The sequence below is a fragment of the Dromaius novaehollandiae genome, chromosome 3, assembly GCF_036370855.1.
Source record: "Dromaius novaehollandiae isolate bDroNov1 chromosome 3, bDroNov1.hap1, whole genome shotgun sequence".
Classification (NCBI taxonomy): Eukaryota; Metazoa; Chordata; class Aves; order Casuariiformes; family Dromaiidae; genus Dromaius; species Dromaius novaehollandiae.
The window spans coordinates 103,353,364-103,373,115 of record NC_088100.1 but is presented as its reverse complement, the minus strand read 5'-3'; the positions used below and the strand labels follow the sequence as shown (position 1 = coordinate 103,373,115).

General features: G+C 44.1%; 1 protein-coding gene across 2 annotated transcripts; it reads right to left on the bottom strand.

Annotated features, from left to right (window-relative positions):
* Window positions 1–919: 919 nt before the first annotated feature.
* On the bottom strand, window positions 920–10,460 carry ATF3 (activating transcription factor 3). Of its 2 annotated transcripts, none has more exons than XM_064509667.1 (4): window positions 10,186–10,460; window positions 5,941–6,184; window positions 4,840–4,947; window positions 920–3,921 (listed from the first exon to the last, which is right to left on the bottom strand). In XM_064509667.1, exons 2-4 carry the CDS (start codon window positions 6,178–6,180, stop codon window positions 3,724–3,726), a joined length of 546 nt encoding a protein of 181 aa, XP_064365737.1. In that variant the 5' UTR covers window positions 6,181–6,184; window positions 10,186–10,460; the 3' UTR covers window positions 920–3,723. The 2 variants fall into 2 exon arrangements, with proteins under 2 accessions (XP_064365737.1, XP_064365736.1); XM_064509666.1 differs by lacking the exon at window positions 10,186–10,460 and adding an exon at window positions 9,828–9,985.
* Between the last annotated feature and the right edge of the window lie 9,292 nt (window positions 10,461–19,752).

The following is a 19,752-nucleotide window of genomic DNA, read 5'->3' as shown; positions in this document are numbered from 1 at the left end:
TGTTGGTAAGGTTTTCTAAGACAAGCTTGTGTTGACAACCAGAAGACAACTTAGAAGGCAGGCAGATGATTTATAAATTTACCAAATTAAAAGAGAATTAAGTATTCAAAGCCAAAATTGGATAGCAGGCATAAGAGAATATGTGAAAGGGTGAATACACATGTTGGAGATTGCACATCTGTAAACGGATGTGTTGACAGGAAAAAAAGAATGCTCAGCATTGCCAGGCTCATAGTAACCTAGGTCTTCCTTCCAACTGGTATTTTTAACCACATTTTGCAATACTGCAATGAATTTCCTGGTCCCTGGAGCTCCTGGCCTTCTATCTGACCTCTGTATTACAAGTTACGACTGCATGCAAAGTATTTGAGCCAAAATTTTTGGTCCACGCCACTGGCTGTCAAAACACAGGGACTTCTGTCTGGGTGTAGATACTTAGTTTTGGAAAAGCAGGATAGTACATTTTGTTCATCATTCCTCATGCTTCCCCCACACACACATACATGCACCCAAAACAAAGCTCCTGATCATGCCATACTTCTTTAGTACCTTCCATCTGACCACTGAAAGCAAGCTATAAACATTAAAACTTTACAGCAGCCCTCAAAAGTATTACCCCCACTTGCAAGATAGGTAATCAGGAAGCTGAAATAACTATCAGCTGGCTCGTTGCAAGGGCAGGAGTTATGACTTCCAGTGCCCTAATCTAACCTCTGAGCCACGAATAAGAAATTAGCCTGGTATTCATGATGAACCTTGCATTAACAAAACACTGTTTATACCCTGAGGATCAGTGAACAGTACCAGTTTCACTTTATAAGAAGCTTATTGTTGAAAAACTACTAAATGTTTTTAATATCATAGTGCTATTTTAAGAAAATGAACCTGGACCTTGAAACTTCGAATGAATTAAATGACACATGATTAAATATATATTAATTATTTTTATTAAAGTATCAAAACAAACTTGAGAATAGAAAACAAATTGCTTTTAATGCATTTTAAAGGTTCTCCTGAATAAAGTATAGTTTTAGAAAACTCATGCAACATATTGCTCCTTTCTAGCTTTTTAAACACTCTTGGGCACAGTCAAATTAACTTCAGTACCATTGTTTCTAGATTAGCGTGCAGGTGCACGCATGCACACACACATACAGTAAAAAGCAGCTATGACTGCATGTATAAAGAACTAAAAATAATTATCTTCTGACAATAGTAGTGGTACCATATTAACATTTGGCATGCTAAGTAAATAACATCGAGCAACAAAAGCATGACGCCTGCGTCAGCAGTGATACGGTTAAAAGCAACCATACAAATTCCCTAAAGGAGAGACACGAATGCCGTGATTATACTCTAGTCTCTGCGGTAACACTTTACAACAGCATAGGAGACAAACTCTTTTGTCTGTTGGCATTTGATACACAAAGGGCAAAGCCAAGGAGTATGATGCCGTGATGATGCCTCGGTTTTGTACTTCCGTATGACAGAAGCCAAATGCCAATAAACGTCTGTTGGACGAGGCTATTGTAACACACTTCACGTACATCCATTGTCTGACAAACAACTGGCCCCATTGATTCCCCATGTCACTCCCTCTAAGCCAGCGAAGTTGCAGCAGAGGCGCCAAACTCAGCCTACAGGACATTAGTAAAACTCTCACTGAAGTCAATGGAAGCTGTTTCCAACAGAGAGAAAGAAAGTGGATCCTCAGGACAGAATCAGACCTAATATGTTGTCTTTTTAATACATTCACTTTTCAAATACATGAAGTACATATCTTTTAAACATGACATAGTTTGTAGGACATTACAATATATCCAGATCTTAGGAAAATGTACTAAGAAGTTCTGTTGCAGAATATAAAGATCATATAAGGATCAGGTATGATATCTGATATACTCAACCGGGACTTGCAAAGTAAGAAGCTTATGGCTGAGGTATCTTTAAGTTTAGCCTTTAGAATAAAAACACAATTTCAACACTGCATAACTGGTGTAAAATATTATGTACTGTAAGCTCCATTCTTATTGTCTGCTTCACTTAAATTGTGGCATTGAGCAGCTAGACACCACTGATCAAGATACAAAATTTTGGAAGGTATAATCTCTGCATCCAATCACTCAAGATAGTCAGCACCTTGTCTGAGGAAAAGATAAAGGATAAGAGTTTTAAAAAGTGGTGTCTCAAATACAGCTGTTGAAGTTTAAGAATATATAATATTAAACACCAAGAGATAAAAGCAAAAAAACAGCACAACACTTGTGTTTTCAGTTTTATCTTGCTTGCAGTATTTATTAACTTTACTCATTAGGATATTAGTGATAAATAAGGATATTTTCTTTTACAGAAAATTGTAAGGATATATTTTATAGGATTAAACAATCTGAGAATTTCACAGAAACATCAGAATTTAAACACTCATAGCTCCAAATGTTTTGTCCAGCAGCTCTTCTACCAGCTCAGAAACATCTAAGGTTAGTAATTAATAAAAAATAAAACCAGTTATTCACTACATGAAAACTCTTGCCTCCCTCAGATTCTAAGTAACACTTCTGATTGACTGTAGTCACCCCTCAAATGTAAAATAAAGTAACTGCAATCATGTTTTTCCCCTCTGAATCATCATGCAATAGGAAATAACCCTGACAAGGATGGACAAAGCTTTGTCATGCCCTTACGTTTATAAGAGCTATCTGTATAACCAGACCTACTGAAGTCCACAGAACAACTTCTCTGAGTGAGGCTTAGAAGCATGAATTAAGGCTTGCAGGATCAGCTCCTAGATTAAAATGTCTTTTGTTTATTTATTTTGCATGATTCACGAGCCCGGGATTCAGTCCTGCAGTTCTTTACTTAGGCAAAACCCTGATCAAAATCCCTTCATAGTTAGTTTCCTCTCTGCAGAGGGTCCGATTCACCCAGTCACCAAGTGGTGGTACAAAATGCTCTCCAGCAACTCAAAGAAAAAATACAGTCCCCAAAGGATAGTAGGTGGGGTTGCAGTCCATAAAGCACAAACTTAGCTACATGGATGTTTTGCAAGAAACACTTCTTTGTCACACCTACCAGGCTTTTCAAATTCAGTCTCTGAGATGAGTCAGAGAAAAAACCCACACAAGTGTTGTGAAAAAAAAAATGACAAAGCTTCGTTGGAACTAAAGGCTTTGTGTGTGTGTGTGTGTGTGTGTGTGTGTGTGTGTGTGTGTACGCACGCACGTGTTTGGTTAGAATGCAGTATTATGTATCAGTACATTCTGCCAGAAAGCGTCCTCCTGGAAACTTCAAAACCGGAAAAAAACCACTCTCAGTCTGCTTTCCCCACCAGCAAGGAGGAAAGGTAGTGTCCATCCAGCACAGCTGTCTGTACCACATGCATCATTGCAAGTCATAGTGTTCTAGCACAAACGTCGTGAGTGCAGATACTGTATACTAGCAGAGAGCTAAAACTTCTGAAACGGTTGTCTGTAGCTCCTAGGAACAGCAAGTACGACAGGTGCAAAACCTATATTTGAGGCAGAAGACACTTCGATTTGATTGAGACCAGATCTTCCAAGGGGAAGAATCGCTGTCAAGCCAAAATGATTCTTTCTGCTTAAGAAAGCAATCTGCCCTTCCTAAAGGCTCTTGACTAATAGAATCCTACACGTTAAGTCAGCTCCTCCATGGATTCTGGTAGCTGTTAAAAATATACTATAAATATTTCCATGTTTGCCATATCACTTAGCCTTGTAATGTTCCTTCTTTGATCTGTTGAATAAAGAGATTCCTTTCGTCTTCAGGTGTCCTTCCGTTTTGTGCCCGGACTATACAAGTGGGCCTGTGAAGATTTAGCATGTATATCAAATGCTGCTTCTCGTTCTTTAGCTCTTCAATCTGGGCTTTTAATTCTGCATTGATAGTTTCCAGCTTTTCTGATTCCTAGTCACAAAGTACAGACACAACTATTAGACTGAGTGTTTTAAGTAGCTGATTGCAATGTTTACCTAATAGTTGCAGTCTTTCATCAGTGAGAAAATATATGGCTGGCTGAGAAAGAAATTACAAGGTTCTTAGAGTCCTGTAATGGTGAAACTATGCATTCCCCAATTTATTGTACTCTGAAAAACAGATTCACAGTTGCCTTCTTTGTCCTTTAGAGGACAGTAACAGAAGTTGCAGAGCCAAATTCAGATCTCATTTACAATGGTATGCATGCAGAGTAATCTTGCTACTTTTTGCAGAGTTCCTCTGAACTTTGGGGGTCAAAAATTGACCCAAAATTATGTAGGCCACCTGTTAACTCCCTGGAATGTCATGTCACATATCTGTAAACCCATGTTAAGCTAACAAAGTAAGACCACAACTTTTTTCCCCTACCCCTGGATGCAGGAACAAAGACAGGCCTGATGCTGCTGTAATCCAGTTTCACCTCATGGCAGACCAGGTGAAGCCACTACTGAGGTTTTAGGATAGAATTTCACGGCTAAGCTCCTACAGCACCCATTTCATAAGGAAGTCGGAGATGACTTGTGGGTGTCTGTAGGCTGGTGGAACGGGATCTTGATTCTTTTTTTGTTGTTGTTCAATTTACACATTCAAATTAATGTTATTCCCATAGAAAAGATTGGTCACTGAAATGGTAATCTCTCTCCACTCCTGCCATGCTTTCACTTTCTTCCAGTTTTAATCAGGTCTGATTTAATATATACTATGCTCACTCTTTTTTTTTTAATATAGCTAAGATTGTGAAGGTTTTGCAGAGATTTTGGTAACATCCTACTATGACAGTACTCCTGTACCATCTATTCAGATCACGGCAGGATGAAAGAGCAAGAAAAATTAAAGCTAGTGACTTACCTTCTGCAAACATTCTGTTTTTTCCTTCTTTTTGTTTCGGCACTTCGCAGCAGCAATTTTGTTCCTTTCCCTTCTCCGTTTTTTTCTTTCATCCTCTTCAGGAGTAAACTAGCCAGTAAAAACACATACACACAATCAGTAAGATACAGTAAATACTCTATCTGTATTTTGATAACTTCTGCATTTTTAGAAACAATGCAGATAGATAGTGTTGTTAGCACTCGCATCATGAGTTACACAAGGACATGGTTCTGCCCTTGCTTGCAATACAGTAAAATGGTAGTAACTCCATTAAAATTGTCAATAAAAAAAAAAGACTGGACTTTGGATGGATGCAATCCATGTGATGGCTCATTTTAAATCAATGGTACTCAGAAAAATTGCCAAGTGTCTCTCCCACCCTGGCCAGGGTACTTTCTACACCTCCATCTCTTCCGAGTTTTCCAAGGAGGAAAAGGAGCAAGGGGTGCAGGGAGCAGAGTGGAAGATGAAAGCAAGGATGAGGCAGGCAGCTAAAGGCAGTGCAGGTGAGGGGATATATGATGACACTCCTTTAAGCTTGTTTTTTTCCCTTGGGAAGTCTAAGATAACAGCAACAGCCATAATTGATTTAAACCAATGTACAGACATATCCCTAACTTAGTCAATTCCTTCACTTTATAAAAGACATGTTTTTTCACTGAGATTATTAAAGTAAAAAGCTAGCATGGACAAAGCACAGCAGCATCTAGTTTGGTACAGCCCACATGGGGCCTGATGGGCTGTCCGCACCGAAGTAAAACTGTAGTGACTTACTCCAAGTTCAGCCACAAGCAGGCAGAGGAACCAGATTAGTGCTTGCTCTAATCACTGTAAAGCGTTGTCCTTAGGTTCATAATTAAAAATAAAATATTCAACTCTAGCCCTTAACTGAAATACCATAGGGTTTTCCAAAAGCACCTACAGAAAAAAAATCAAGCAACAGGCTTTGAAGGATCGAACATACTAACATGTTTAGATGGTGGAGCGGGTTGTCTATATTTGATATAATTATTGGTCTTATGGTGACACTTTATTAGAAAATTAATCAGTCACACTGACATGCAATTTAAAGAATCCTACCTCTGTTTTCATGATTGACATTTCCATTGGCCTTTCAGAAATGGTCACCGTGTCCAGTGTGGAAGACATTCTGTGGGATTGACGCTTATTCTGAATGGCAAATCTCAGTTCCTCTTTCACCAATGGGGTTAAATTTGTGAAATCATCAAACCCCAGTGACCCTGCAGGGGACAAAGTGGGAACAATTGCGGAGGCGCTGACTTCTAATGCAGATACCTGGCCTGAGTGTTGGACCATCATTTTGCTGAAAGGTAAAAAGAAAAGATAATAATAGTCTTTCAACAACTTTAGAAAGGCAAAAAACATCTGCTAGAGGCATATTTTAAACTGTGAAATAAGACTCTATTTCTTGCATTGCTTCAACCCACATTCCCTACATACCCCCATCCCTCACTGGAGCCAAGCAATTAAGAATTTGATCACTGGGAAAAACTTCTGCCTTAGGTCAACTTCAATTTGGTATTTAATAATATTAGCACATCACACAATTTGTAGATCTTTCTGAAACTTAAGATGGAAAAAGAGTTTATATATACATGCTGTAAAGCTTTACACTGGTAATGTGTGCCAAATATTATTATTATTTAAAACACAGAATTAGGTTAAGAGTATCTCCATCCTCAGAGCTAAGCCATCAAGTTCCAGCTTGAAACGGACAGAGCAAAGTTTGATCTCAGCTATCGTTAGGTAAAGCTAAAACAACTCTACTCGAAGCTGAAGTTTTCTGAGCACGAGCAGAACCTGCCCAAAAAATTATCATGCTCATTTTTGCCCAAGATTGTTAAGATCTGGTTATAAACTCCTAGACAGGAACTGGCACAAACATGAAGATGGGGTTTCAAAGCACAGGCTGAGCTGGGGGGAAGAAGTCACGAAGAATGTGAAGTCATTTGTTTCATTCCTTCGCTCTTGTAAAATCTGAGACTGTCCTCAAGTGCCCTCCGCAAGGGTTTTAAATTCTTAAATATTTTGGTCAGATCTCCTGCTGATATACAACAGTGTAACTGAAGAGACTTCAGGGGAATTATGCTAATGGACACCCGTGGAGAAACCTCTCCCTCATTTCTAGCAGTTTTGCTAAGGAAATGAACCTGGCCAACAGTGCTCTTCGGTCTCCTCCTTTTAGTCGCCCTCATTTATTTTTTAGCTGGTTGGGCAACGACCACCGAATGTGGAAGAGGGAGAGAGGAGCCCTACACGCTTTGTGAAAAACGACGACCCCGCTGAGGGAGAGGCAGGCAGAGCCAGCAGCGAGCCACCAAACGGCAGGGGCACCCCCGCCAGCCAGCCCACCCGGCCCCGAAGGGCTGTCCTAAGAGGTCTGGGCCGAGGGACAAAAGCTGCAAATCCATAGGAAATCGGAGTGTATATTACTCCCCTTATTCATAAAGCAACTTGTCTTAAATTGGATTTACTGTACTGTTTTTCCTTTTCCTCATTGTGCTGCAGGTTTCTGGGGTTTTTTTACTTTTTTTTTTTAATAGCTGTCGGGGTAATTACAGTATGTGCTATCTCCTCTTGCTTAGAATTGTCAATTATAATTAACTTAATGCAGGTAAGCAAGTAGTTGCCTCAGGGTAGCACTGTGGGTTAAGTTAAACTTCCATACAGTCAGCCCAGAGTTGTACAGTTTCCCGTACGCTACCTCTGTAACACAGCAAGAAATGTTTGGAGATCACGTGCCTGGACAGAAAGACAGATTTCTGCTCAGAGCTATCCAGAAGTGTGCTGTAAATCCACCCTGCGGCAAGTCAGAGGAGAATCTGGTTCATTGCTAAGTGAAATAAATATAAAAACCTGAGGACAGTGAATTGCCTGTTGGCAAAGAATGACACTGTCCGGTGGCACAGGTCCCCTTGCTGTCACACTCGGTGACCACAGAATAGCTGAAGATTTCTCACGTTCTAGGGGTGAAATCCTGAACCCACTGAAGTCAAAAGGAGTTTTTCTGTTGAGCTCAGTGGGGCCAGGATTTCACCTTTAGTTATTAAAGATGGGGAAATTATTTGGAACAATTTGTTATTCTGAGAGACCTCGGGAAATTTATGTAATTCTCTTCAGAAAGCCCCTGCTCATGAGTCACATTTAAAGTACTGATATGGTTTAATCCTATAATCTCAGAAAGCAAGCAGTTACTCTTTTCCAACAAGTCAGAAACATCCCTATAATTCCCAGCTAAACTCCTCCCAACGCTGCCTACCGTTCACAACCATTCAGCACCTTCCAGAGAGCGCTGAACCGCTCGCGGCTGGCAGCTGAAGAAACCTCAGCTACGTTCTCTGTCAGTCTCTTTGGCTCCTAGCGATGGTTTCATTTGGCAAAGTTAATTCTGTTTAATGCACTCAAGTCAGGAGTCTCAAATTAACAAGAACAGCCTAAAAATAATTAATTGGGCTAACAATTTTCCAGCACTGGTGGTTTATTCCTTTATGCATATATTCCTCACCAGAGGCAACCACGAATGTTCGTATTTTAGCCAAGTGCCTGAGAAACTGTGTTCACACTGCATTTCTATTAGTGCTAAGGGTAGCATTGGCACCAGGAAGTACTATACTATACTGTAATATCCTCAGGTGCCCTAATTGGTCTTTCCTTGGTTTAAAAAGAAAGAGCAGAACAGAGTGGGAGGGTGCCCACCTGGAGGGGAAGCACGGAGAAGGAAGTGTCCTTGGCCATAGAAACTCGCTGCTCTCCCGCCTGAGCAGCTCCCTGACCTTCCTGACATCCTGGAAGGCAGCGCTACTGACTCAGGCCGGAGGGGAGGGAGGGCCTGCCGGGGGGCTGAGGTTTGCGTGAGGATTTCTGCCACCAGCCGAGTCCCATTTCACGGGGCTATGCGCCGCCAGCTCACTGCTCCGGGCTCCTTGCAGCAGGGCTTGTGGACAGTGCCCAGCGCAGTAAGGTTCCCCTCCAGCACTGAGGGCTGTAGGACTCACCATGGTATTAATAATAAAAATACTCAGCTTTATGCCAAAGCTACCTAGTAGAGTAAATAGATTTCCTTTCCTTAGCAGTAAGGTAGATGCTCTGCTGTTTCTGAGGAAGAGTTCTGCTTTTAGAAATGTTTTACAAGAATAAAAATTAGATTTTATTAAAAAAAATGCAACAGGTTGCTATCCCTTCCTCTCTGCCAGTTTTTGTCCAAGTGCTATCTCTGTCTATCAGCTACCAAAAGCAGTGTCTCCTTTTCCCCGGGTTTGTAAAGAACCTAAAACAGCTGGGGAACCTAAAACAGCTGGAGAACTATCAGGAATCGGATACCTGACCTTGCAGCGTGACCATGCTGGGGCCTTTCTGACCCTACTGCCGCTTGCTGTGTGAGCGCAGGGGTGCACGGCCCCGGGCCCCAACCTCGGCAACCCCTGCGAGCGGGAGCTGCTGAACACGCCACAGGCCCGGAGCGGGGCGGCACGGCTGGCTCCCGCCGTGGGTTAACGCGCCATTGCCTATGCCAAGTTTTACAGCTAGCAACAGCTTTTCTCTCAGGGGCTCCCTCCAAATTCTGGTAGGTTGAAACAACTTGGAAGAGGGTTGTCCTGCCCCGACTTTTAGTCTGTTCTTTTGCTGATGACTCCTTCCACCTACACTGAACTTTTACATGTTGTTTGCCAATACTCTAATTTCCAGGATGCGGCCCCTAGCTGTGAGGTCCCTAGCTCTATTACTTAAGCATGTTGCTGTTTAATGCTAAGTATTAAACATGACTGCTTTAAGTCTTTCCCCTTTTGCTTGGCCGTAGATGGCTGACGGAGCCTCTCGGTTTTATTTCTTCACACGAATTCCTTTTCCTCTGGCGCTGATGCAATAAACCCCGATAACCGCTGAGGTTAATCTTAAACAGCATTAAGCGCAATTACAGTTCACAACCCCCGTGCACGCCGGCTGACCTTACGCTTTCCGACATCCCACATCATTCCCCAGCCGCCCTCCGCCGCCTTGCCGCTCCTCCGCGCGCTGCCGCTGCTGCGCGGGGGGCCGGTCTGGGGCAGGAAACTGCCCTCGGGAGCAGCTTGTCCCTTGTGTCACGCCGGGCTCGCCGAGGCAACGGGCGGCTCGGCGGCTCCTCCGCGCCCCGCGCTCGCCGCCGGGCATCCCCGGCCGGGGCGCGGGCGCCAGCCGCGGCGCCGTCCCCGGGCAGCGGCCGGGGGGTCCCGGGAGCGGCGCGGGGGTCCGGCGGCGCCCCCGGCCGCCCCAGCTGCGCCCCGGCGGCGAGGGGTCACCGCGGCTGCGCCCGCTCTCACCTACCTCTGCCGCGCCGCCGCCGGCCTCGCAGACCCGGGAGGCTCCGCAGGGAGCGGGCTGCGCGCCTGCCCCGCGGCGCTGCCCCGTCCGCGGCAGTGCCCGCTCCGCCGCCGCCGCCGCTCCGCCGGGAGAGCAGCGCCCGCTCGCCGCTCGCCGCGCCTCTGCCTCCCGCCGCGGTTGCATCACCCCCCTTATATAGCCGAGCGGGCAGCGCTGGTATTTACTCTGGCGGCGAGTCCCGGGCTGATGTCATGCTATTAATAGCCGCCGCGGGAGAGAGGGCGGCGGGGGGGGGGACGGGGGCCCGCGGCGGTGATGCAAGGCGGCCCCGGCCCCGGCCCCGGCCCCGGCCCGTGGGCGGCGCGGCTCGGATCGGATCGGATCGGATCGGATCGGCACGGCACGGAGCGCCGCGCCGCGCCGAGCCGCGCCGAGCCCAGCCGCGCCGAGCCCAGCCGCGCCGCGCCGTCGGCTGCGCGCCCCGCACCTGAGCGCCGGGCGGCGAGCGGCGGCGGGAGCCCGCGGGCACGGGGAAAGGGGCCGCGGCGGCCCCGCGCCGGCGCCCGGGCGCCTCGGCGGGGATGCGGCGAGCGGCCCCGGGGGGCGGCAGCCTCCGCTGGGCGCTGCCCGTGCGCGCCCGTCGGTTTTGCCCCCGGGCTGAGGGTCCGCGCGTGTCGCCGGGCGTGCGGGGCGCCGCGCCGCCTGGGGAGCACCGAAGCGCCTCCCGCGGCTTGGGGAGAGTGACAACAAGCGAAGACGATGGAGCTTTCAAAAGGGCTGAAAAACATGATCCGACTTCACCGAAAACGCGCTGAAGCCTCCCGCCCTCCCCCGCGCACCCCGCTCTCCGTCCTGCCTCAAATGTCAGCTAAAAGTTCAGTTTACATGTGGAAGAGGACGACTTCAGTTTTCACCCTGAGGAGGGAAGACCCGTTTAATGGCATGACAGGAAGCTAAAAATAAATAATAAAAAATCCTTTTCTTGAAACACGTCAGCTCACAGTGATTTCAGGGAAAACCAGAGAGTCCACTGTAGGAGACAGGGAAACGCGGTGGTGGTGGCTGCGGTGAAGGGGGTTTTGTTTTGTCCTGTTTCTGTAGCTTCCCGATCTGTTAAACGACAGAAATTGCCTCTAGCAGCCCCCAAAGTGCTGGAACTTGGATTTGTCAAAGAAACACTTGCCCAGGAGAGGCACGCAATGCTTGCAAAGACAGGCGCATGCACGCTGGTATCCAACACAATAATACTCCCTATCTGCAAAACTGCCATTAACACAGTCTTCAGGTCTCTCTCTCATTTCCCAAGCATGGAAAGAGGAAGACCTGTAAAAGCTTGAGGATGTCCTAACTGTATTAATTAATACACTCATTTATGTCTAAAATTCATACCCTGAACAAGTGCTCCGACAAGTTAGTTAATTTCATGATGTCCAGCGAGGCTGTATTATGATATGTCTCAAGTTGTTTATTCTGGGATGTATTAACTGCTTGGAGCATTTTAACAAGGGTACTAAATTCCAGCTAGACCTAGTCTGAAAGTCATTCTGTCTGTATCTCACCTCCGTGTGTCTGCACATACGTACATAAATGTACATACGGTGGTCACACAGACATGAATAGCAACTTTAGCCTTTTAAATGCCACCACGCTTGCACGCTCAACTCCACAGCCTTGACACTGCTATTTTGTAGTTAATTGTCTGCTTTTGAAAAAAAAAAAAGAAAACAAAATCTGCTGGGAAGGGAAATGTGAGTCTGGACTAATGATGTTCGCTTTCTCCTGCAGCAGGTACAGTTGTTCCCTGCTCTCCTCAAACGATGAGAGACGCTTTGTGGACGCAGTCGCGAGCGCCTCCGACCTACCCGGCAGCCCTCAGCTTGCAACTCTTGCAAACTATAGGCTTTTCTAGCTGTAGGCTCAGGTACTCACCTATAGATAGATCAATCTCAGCTCTTTCAAAACATGCTTATTATCTTATCTTTGTTAATCTATGTAAATCAATGTCAAATATAATTCCAGGCAAAAAGTTTGGTCTTCAGAGAGGTCTAGAGTGAGTTTTACATTTCAGCTTCATACAATCTATGAATTTTTTATTATTACAAAGGCATAATTTTATCATTTATGCCCCGCTCAAAAACAGCTGGCATCATTTTTCTCAAACCCAAAAGAAAAAAATATCACTCCCGAACAGAGGCCAAATGTGGAAAAATTCATCTCAAAAGATAATTGGTTGGAAAGTTCTGAGCATGAAGTTATTGTGGAAACGGTTTAGCAACATTAGTTTTAGTGGTCATGATCAGGTGCTTGCTGTAATTCTGACAGAGAGATTTAGCAACTGTCCATTCTTATTTTACTAGCTGGATCATAAATGGAAAGTTATTTAGAGTATTTTCAGCCAAGTAGAGCAATGCCACAGAATACTAGAGGTGGAAAAAAAAGCAATTCCCTCATTCGATGTGGTTAGGAGTACCTTTGGAAGATAAGTGTTCATATCCTGTTGTTTAAGGGTCACTAACATTTGCTGAACAATCACAACACTTCCCCAAGGAGGCAGATGATTATTTTGTTTTGAAATAGTACTGTGTTATACAAAACTAAAAGCCAATACATTTGCTTCTCCATTACTGCTGGTACCATTATGGACAGTGAGCTACATTACTAAAAACTGACAGCAAAACAGTTGTGCTACTTCTCGAACCGCTTCTGAAACGCGAGAGCTCCTCCCTGCAAAACAAACAGAGAGATCGTTCCCGTGCGCTTTTAAGATTAGGCCACTGAAACATGTCCTGGCTTGAAATTCTTCTGTAAAAAAAGAAAATGAAACCACAATGAAAAATGAACTGAGTTCCAGTGTATCACATAGGTTGGATCCTGCTCCCAAAGCTAACTCGACTCAATGAAGATGTACGATCAGACTCCAGATCCCTAAAAGTCGTATGTAACTATTAAGAGTATCAGGAAGTCAAACAGTACAGCCACCAGATGCTCTAATGCTCTTTTCCAGGTTTATTTTCCAACCTCTCATTAAATGCCTTTCATTTGCCTCCCTCTAAGCATTTACCAGTGCTTTTCTGTTTCATTTGTCTGCTGCTACCAGAAACTTCAGGGGACGATCGCACTGCAACAGCAATCATTTCACAGCCATGAAAGCAGTGTTAATTACTTCTGCCTCCCCTGGAGCCAGGCACAGTTTCCTCATTACAGTACCAGAGCGGGGACAGGTACTGGATTTTCCCTCTGTGGAGAAATACCACCCCGAGGAGCATCCCATGCCGTTATCCTTGCAGCCTGCGAGGAGAGGCATGAACTCCTTCCTCTACCTTTTCCTGACGAAATCCTGCCTCCACATCCCTTCACACTGCTTCAGATGCTGTGGGTATTCAAATAAGACTAAAATGTGGTTTTCCTACAGAGTTGCTGAGCAATAGACTTGCATCCTCACCATGAAAAGCTTTCTGCTCTCCCTTGGCTTAAAATTTATGAAACTGTATGATCTCAGTCAGAATAACACCATAAAATCCAGAGCCTGTGTGGTTTTATGGTCACCCAATTCCACTAAAGCCATTTGGTCTGGGGAAAACACAATGAAGTGTACATAAAATGTGTAGGGAAATCTTGAGTAAAACCTGTTTCCCTGTGTGCTCAGTGGTTTTAATTGTATTAAGTTTTGACGTTACTGTAACCCTGATGGGTCCAGTTTTCCCCTTCATGGCACATATATGAGAAGGAGCTTTCTGGGACTCAGACGTACTGCAGTGCAAGATCAGCACAAAATTAGACTCTCTGCCAGGGAAAGGTATTCTATATTTCTGTGACAGGAATTCACTTCTGCGGTGATTTTTGCTGCGCAGTACATTCAGTTCTGAGCCTATGTGGTAATAATCCCCTGTTCCCCAAAACACACGCTAGTTTTGAGACGAGTTTCACATCTGAGCAGACCGTCAGCAGTGTTGAAACCTGGGACTATTTTTTCCAAAGTTTAGGTTGCTGCTGCTTGAGCAAAAGGACTATTCTGTGGTAGAAGCAGCCTCAGCAGCTCCCATCAAGCCCAGGGCTTTTCCGCCTGCCGTCTGGGGGCTCCTTGGGCATCTGTGGACTACTTCCAAGGGTCCCCTGAAAGGTTAAAAAAAAAGTCTAAAGTAGCTAGGATCAAATTCACTGGGGAAGGGTTGGACCTCTCCTGGGAAGCATTAAGAGCTCCAAAAACTGAAGGGAGTTCAAAGCCACAGAGCTAAGAGGACAGGTACTAACAGAGCTGCTACCCTGGTACCTTCAATACTACTGGAGTGGATGGGCATGTACCTTGTAGAGGGAAATTAGCTTAGAATAAGGGCACAGTATGAACTTCTTTCATTCTTTAATGCTGAAGACAAGATGCATTTGCTCCTTGCTTTTCTCTCTTCAGTTTACATTTCTTTCCTTACTGCTTGTCACCAGCACTATCTGATATTCCTTCTAAATCCATTTATCCACTCTTCATCATCTCCTTTTCAGACACTCTCCCCTTTCCTCACCTCTTTTACTTTGTTTCAATAATAGCCCCCTTTCCTATTTCCTTCAAACAGCAACTTCTCCTTTTCTTTTGCCACTCTTCCTTTCATTTCTCTCTTTTTTCCTCACCGTATCCCTGGATTCCATCATCCCCCTTTCTGTTCCCTTTTTCTAGAGATTTTCTCCCATTGGTCCTTCTGTTCCTGCCTCTTCAGCTTCCTGAGTTTCAATGAGTCATTTTACTTTTCTCTTTCACTTTCCATCATTTTACTTTTTGTTTCTCCACTTGTAAGATGGTAGCATAATTGCCAGAGGCTGCAACCAGATGTGTATTTCAGGACCAAATTCCAGTGCCCAAAACTACCACGAGCTGTGGTGGAACTTTACTAAATTAAATGGTCCAGAATTTAGTCAATTATTGTTATTATATGCAGTGCTTTTGGAGTGTTTGGGGGGGCAAGTAGTACAAATATCTACTCTCTGGCTGAGGGAGAGAGCACTGACTCTGGCCCAGACAACCATATCTGCAGTTTCCTCTTCCAGAAACCTTCCTTTTTTTTTTTTTTTTTTTTTTTTTTTTTTTTTTTAATCAGATGGACTTTGTGCTGGCTAAGCACGAGAGCCTGTAATTATAATTTCTGAGTTGTTTGGATACATCCACATAGTAATAAACAACAAAAAGAGGTGCCACATTTGAGATCCCATATATGAAAGAATCACATCTTAAAACAGACTGAATAAAGCAGGGTCACTGGTTGCACTGAATAAGCAAAACGAGAGGCTCCATGTGTTAACTGCTCTCCAGGTGGGTGTAAGTTACATCTCTGTTAGGGCATCCTTATGTTCCCATCCATTTTATGGCAAGAAAAGCTCTGTCTTTACAGATCCTCCTCCTCTCTTTCCCCTCCCCATCCTTTCCATTGTGTAAATGAAGGCCAGATTTTTGTTTGCGAGAGCAGTTACAGATTCATACTGAACTCCGTCAATGGCTTTATGTGCCCAAAGCTGCTTGCTGATGAAAGCAAGTACTACAGCTTGATCCAACTGCTATTGAAGTCAATGGAAAGATTCCCATCGACTTCAATGAGAGATAAATTTAGCCCCAAGTGACTATGAAAAATCAGCATCTAGTCACGGTGGTTGCCAGCGTACCAAACTCTCCTAGGGAACTGACTTGAAAGATATGCTTAGAAATTACTTGCTGAAGGTGTAGCTTCAGCTTAGGTGGACTGATACAGCTGTGGTTCGTAGTCTTGTAATCCACCAGGTAAACACAGAGGGTGAGAAGGAGAGTGACATAATATGTATATTTTTACCGCGAGAAGTTACAGATACTTTGGATGCATTATGGAATCATCACGCTGCTACACCCAAACACACGCCAGTGCCCCCATCAAAATTACCTGTTCACATTGATTTCACTTGGGACTGTGCATGTCTGAAGACTACTCTGGGACTTAGTATCATTAATGATACTCGTAACAGCTCTTCCCATCTGCCTGGGAAGCTATTCCATAACCTACCATCGTAATTACGAATACATGTTTCTAATTATTAAACACTGGTTTTGATATAAACATCATTTTACATGACGAAAACGTGTGACACATTTATGATGTACAAGAGATTCAGAATCGAGGCTGTCACTGCAGCTTTCGCTCTGCTTATCTTTTGTCCTCTCACCTACTTTGCATGTGACCTACCATGAAAAGAACGCATGAGTGATCTAAACTTTCAGCCTCTTATCTTTGCTGCTTTATTTTTTTGGCTTCAACTATACAGTTAACTCGCCCAGATAATAAGAACAAAGTGTAAGTAAAACGAAACCAATAGGGCTGCATGCAGTTTTAAAATTAGACCGCCCTAACTGCGAATGCCGCAGCATGCCATTGATGGGCGCGCTAGCCCGGGTCCCGACTCCACTCCGTGAGCGCGGGTGGCTGAGGACCAGGCCGCCGGCGCCACCGGCGAAGATGTGGAGTTTCGTGGCATCCGCTTGGGATGCCCACGTGACTGTGAGTCCAATGGCGAATGAAATCCACAGCTGGGTAGGCTTTGCCTTTTGTCTAGTGACCATTTAAAGTGAAATGCTCACAGGGAGAGAGCAGCAGGCTCCAGGAGGCCCCTTTTCGAGGGCATGTCCTCACCCTGAGGCTAGAGTCACGCACTGTTGGGTTTCCTGTCTAACCAGCTCTTGGCTTCATCACGGCATAGCTTCAGCAGAAGTCAAGAGGAACCCCAAACTGCACAGCTTATAGTGACATGGTTGCATGGTTTCTCCTCAGGAAGAGGGGACATGAGTTTCATCCCTCATCACCAGAGGCAAGTACCAAACTCAGAACTTTTCCTCTGGATCAAGTGCTCTCCCTCATGGACTTTAAAAAAGAAATGAAAAAAATCAATCCCTGAAGGGTGCTTTGCAAGAGTCTAAGTTGAGAAGGGAAGTTTGGGGCCACAAAACCCCAACCACAACGATGCTTAACTCCCCGCTGCAAGTAGACAGTAGGGGAGGGAGGGGGGACTTCAGACCACGCCGGTCTTTGGTGTTCCCGGCCAGCTCATGGAGGGGGCTGGTGCCTCTGAATTCCCGGCTTTAGCAGCTTACTCGCGCTTACTGCACAGGAAACTTAGGTGCACAGCTGGGGCTTGTCACCCCGTCTCTTCCAGCCAACCACCATGATGGTCATTTTCACCATGTCCATCTCCCTTTCGTGGAGCTGGGCTTTAGTCCTCCTGTATTTGAAATAATTGTTAACAAGGCAGATTAGGAGAGTGCTGCTCACTGAGCAGGGAGTGAGGAGATGACGGGGCTCCTTACTCAGTCTCTGTGATTTTGGGTAACTTGATCATCTTCCTTTGGTTCTGTTGCCCAGTCTGTTGAAATAGATAATGATATTTACATTCTAGTGTGAAGTAGCTGAGATTCACAGATGGAAATAATGTACGAGGCTGCTGTCTTTTATTTTTATGTCTAATTTTAATTAGCGTTCAGATATGTCTCAAACCTGAGGCTTTTGTTGTTGGATGCTGTCCAGATGCATTATTATCTATTCTTGCTATTCAATGCGTGTATCACACTAGTATTTAGCAGCCCCAGTAAGAATTCTGGGTGTTTTTTCCTTATGAGCAAGAGTTTTATATAGAGCTCTAAAAAAGATGACAGTCTTTCAACCGACAAATAGAAGCCCGATTCAGCATAGTAATTAAATACACATCTAAATAGTCCCAGTCAAAAAGCTTGCTGAACTTGAGACTTACTGCTTAGCAAAGAGCTAAAATTATCCTCTATAAATATTATACCTTATCCTTGTGGTAATGTATTTTTTCTTACGCATTTGGGATGACAGCACCTGACAAGGTATAATATTGTGGTCTTTTGTCAAGATCGTTATTTTGGCAGTTTTCTTATACATATGGGCTGATCAGTTCATTTTTTACAGATATCTGAAGTACAGTAATTACTGTATTTTTCTAAAACTACAAAGGGTTAGGATTAGCGTAGATGCTGAACTATTAAAATAAGCAAAAACCTAATAACCTCAAAGGGGCACAGAGACAGGGAGAACAAAAGCTGCGTGTTCTGCCCACCTGTTGACACTAAAGTTTGCATTTATAGGGGACCCTGGAGGAGTGCCTAGCTGGCCAAAAAGAAGTTACACTGGATCTTATAACCACCACTATGGAAAATTGTCTTATTATTCTTTTTCCCTCTGATTCTAATATGACTGGGATTTAACAAACCATTTAAATCTACTTTTTCAGAAAGTTATCTAGAATTAAACATTTCCTGCACTTACACAGGAATGCCCAGGATCACAGCCTGGCCGTTTGCACACACAGTCCTGCATGCCCAAATGAACTCCCACGTACCCGAAGCCACAGGCTTCGCTGGCTCCAGTGCTGCTGGAAGCTTTCCATTCTCGAGTGATTCGCACGGCAGCAGCAGGGATAGCTAATGTATGTTGTGTATAAGCAAAGATGACCAGTAAGAAAAGCATTTTCTCGTAGCTTAATGATCGGCTGGAAGAGTTTTCATCTCTGTATCTGTACTGACAGGAAATGCCTTTCCCATCAGGCATTTTTACTGTTACACATGGTGAAAATATAAAATACAAAGAGGAGGAATAAAAGAATCAGCTCTGCTTTATTTATACAAATTAAACTCCCACTGTAGCAAATTAGAAATACCAGTGAAAGCAGAGATAGCACTGGATCCAAAGCACTGGCAGTAGGACTGCAGGACCTGGAGCAGGGAGCTAGGAGAGCCATCACATATAAAGAGATTTTGCAAACTAATGAAAAAGCGATGAAAACCAAGAAAATTCTTTAGGGCAGCTGCAGGACAAAAGGACTTTTTAGTTCGTTGGTTCCGGTCAGTTTTGTTTGATTTATTATTTGTTATTAGTTGATTATTTTGTTCCATGGTCTCCTGTGGAAGCATCTCAGGCTCTTTACAATACATGAGCAAATGGAGAATAGTATATTTTGGGAGAGTAAGGCAGACTTAGGAATATGATGGAGTTACAAAACCATTCCAAAGAAATGAGACCCAGCGACTGATTTTCTAAGCTAGGTATACTTTAAACTAGGAAGTCTATGTCTTATAACTTCATTATGCTTTTTTGTCAGTGCTTCATGGGACTATTCAAATCATAATTTGTACAGAGCATACGTAAAAAGGATCTTGCTTATGCTATGGCTTCCAGGACTAGCAAAAATCAGAGAAAATCCTGCTTAACAGAGGTGATCAGCTAGGTGAAGCAGAATGTTGCTTAGTGCATGTGAGGATAAGTTGCTATTGATTTCTGGAGACAGAAAACTGTCCTGTGAAAATAACTTCTCACATATACACAGGTAGCTATTTAAAGTAAGCACTTTTGTGTCGCTAGGACTTACCAAGACATTTAAAAGCAGATGTGGGAGTTCTTTCTCTAATACCACAGCAGTTCAGCAGGAGGTCAGCCCCAATTAATTTGGCAGGGCTATACCCACAGTGGGAGAGGGCTAAAGCTCCTCATTATCATTTCAAGAGTCTGCTTGCTTTTGCAGAGAAATATTGAAGGATTTTTAGCGATACTT

Coding starts and splice junctions, on each gene's coding strand:
- ATF3 (XM_064509666.1), bottom strand. Junction 4,948..5,940: donor TGTCAATCATGAAAACAGAG/GTAGGATTCTTT, acceptor TTTACTGGCTAG/TTTACTCCTGAAGAGGATGA. Junction 3,922..4,839: donor AAACAGAATGTTTGCAGAAG/GTAAGTCACTAG, acceptor CTTTGTGACTAG/GAATCAGAAAAGCTGGAAAC.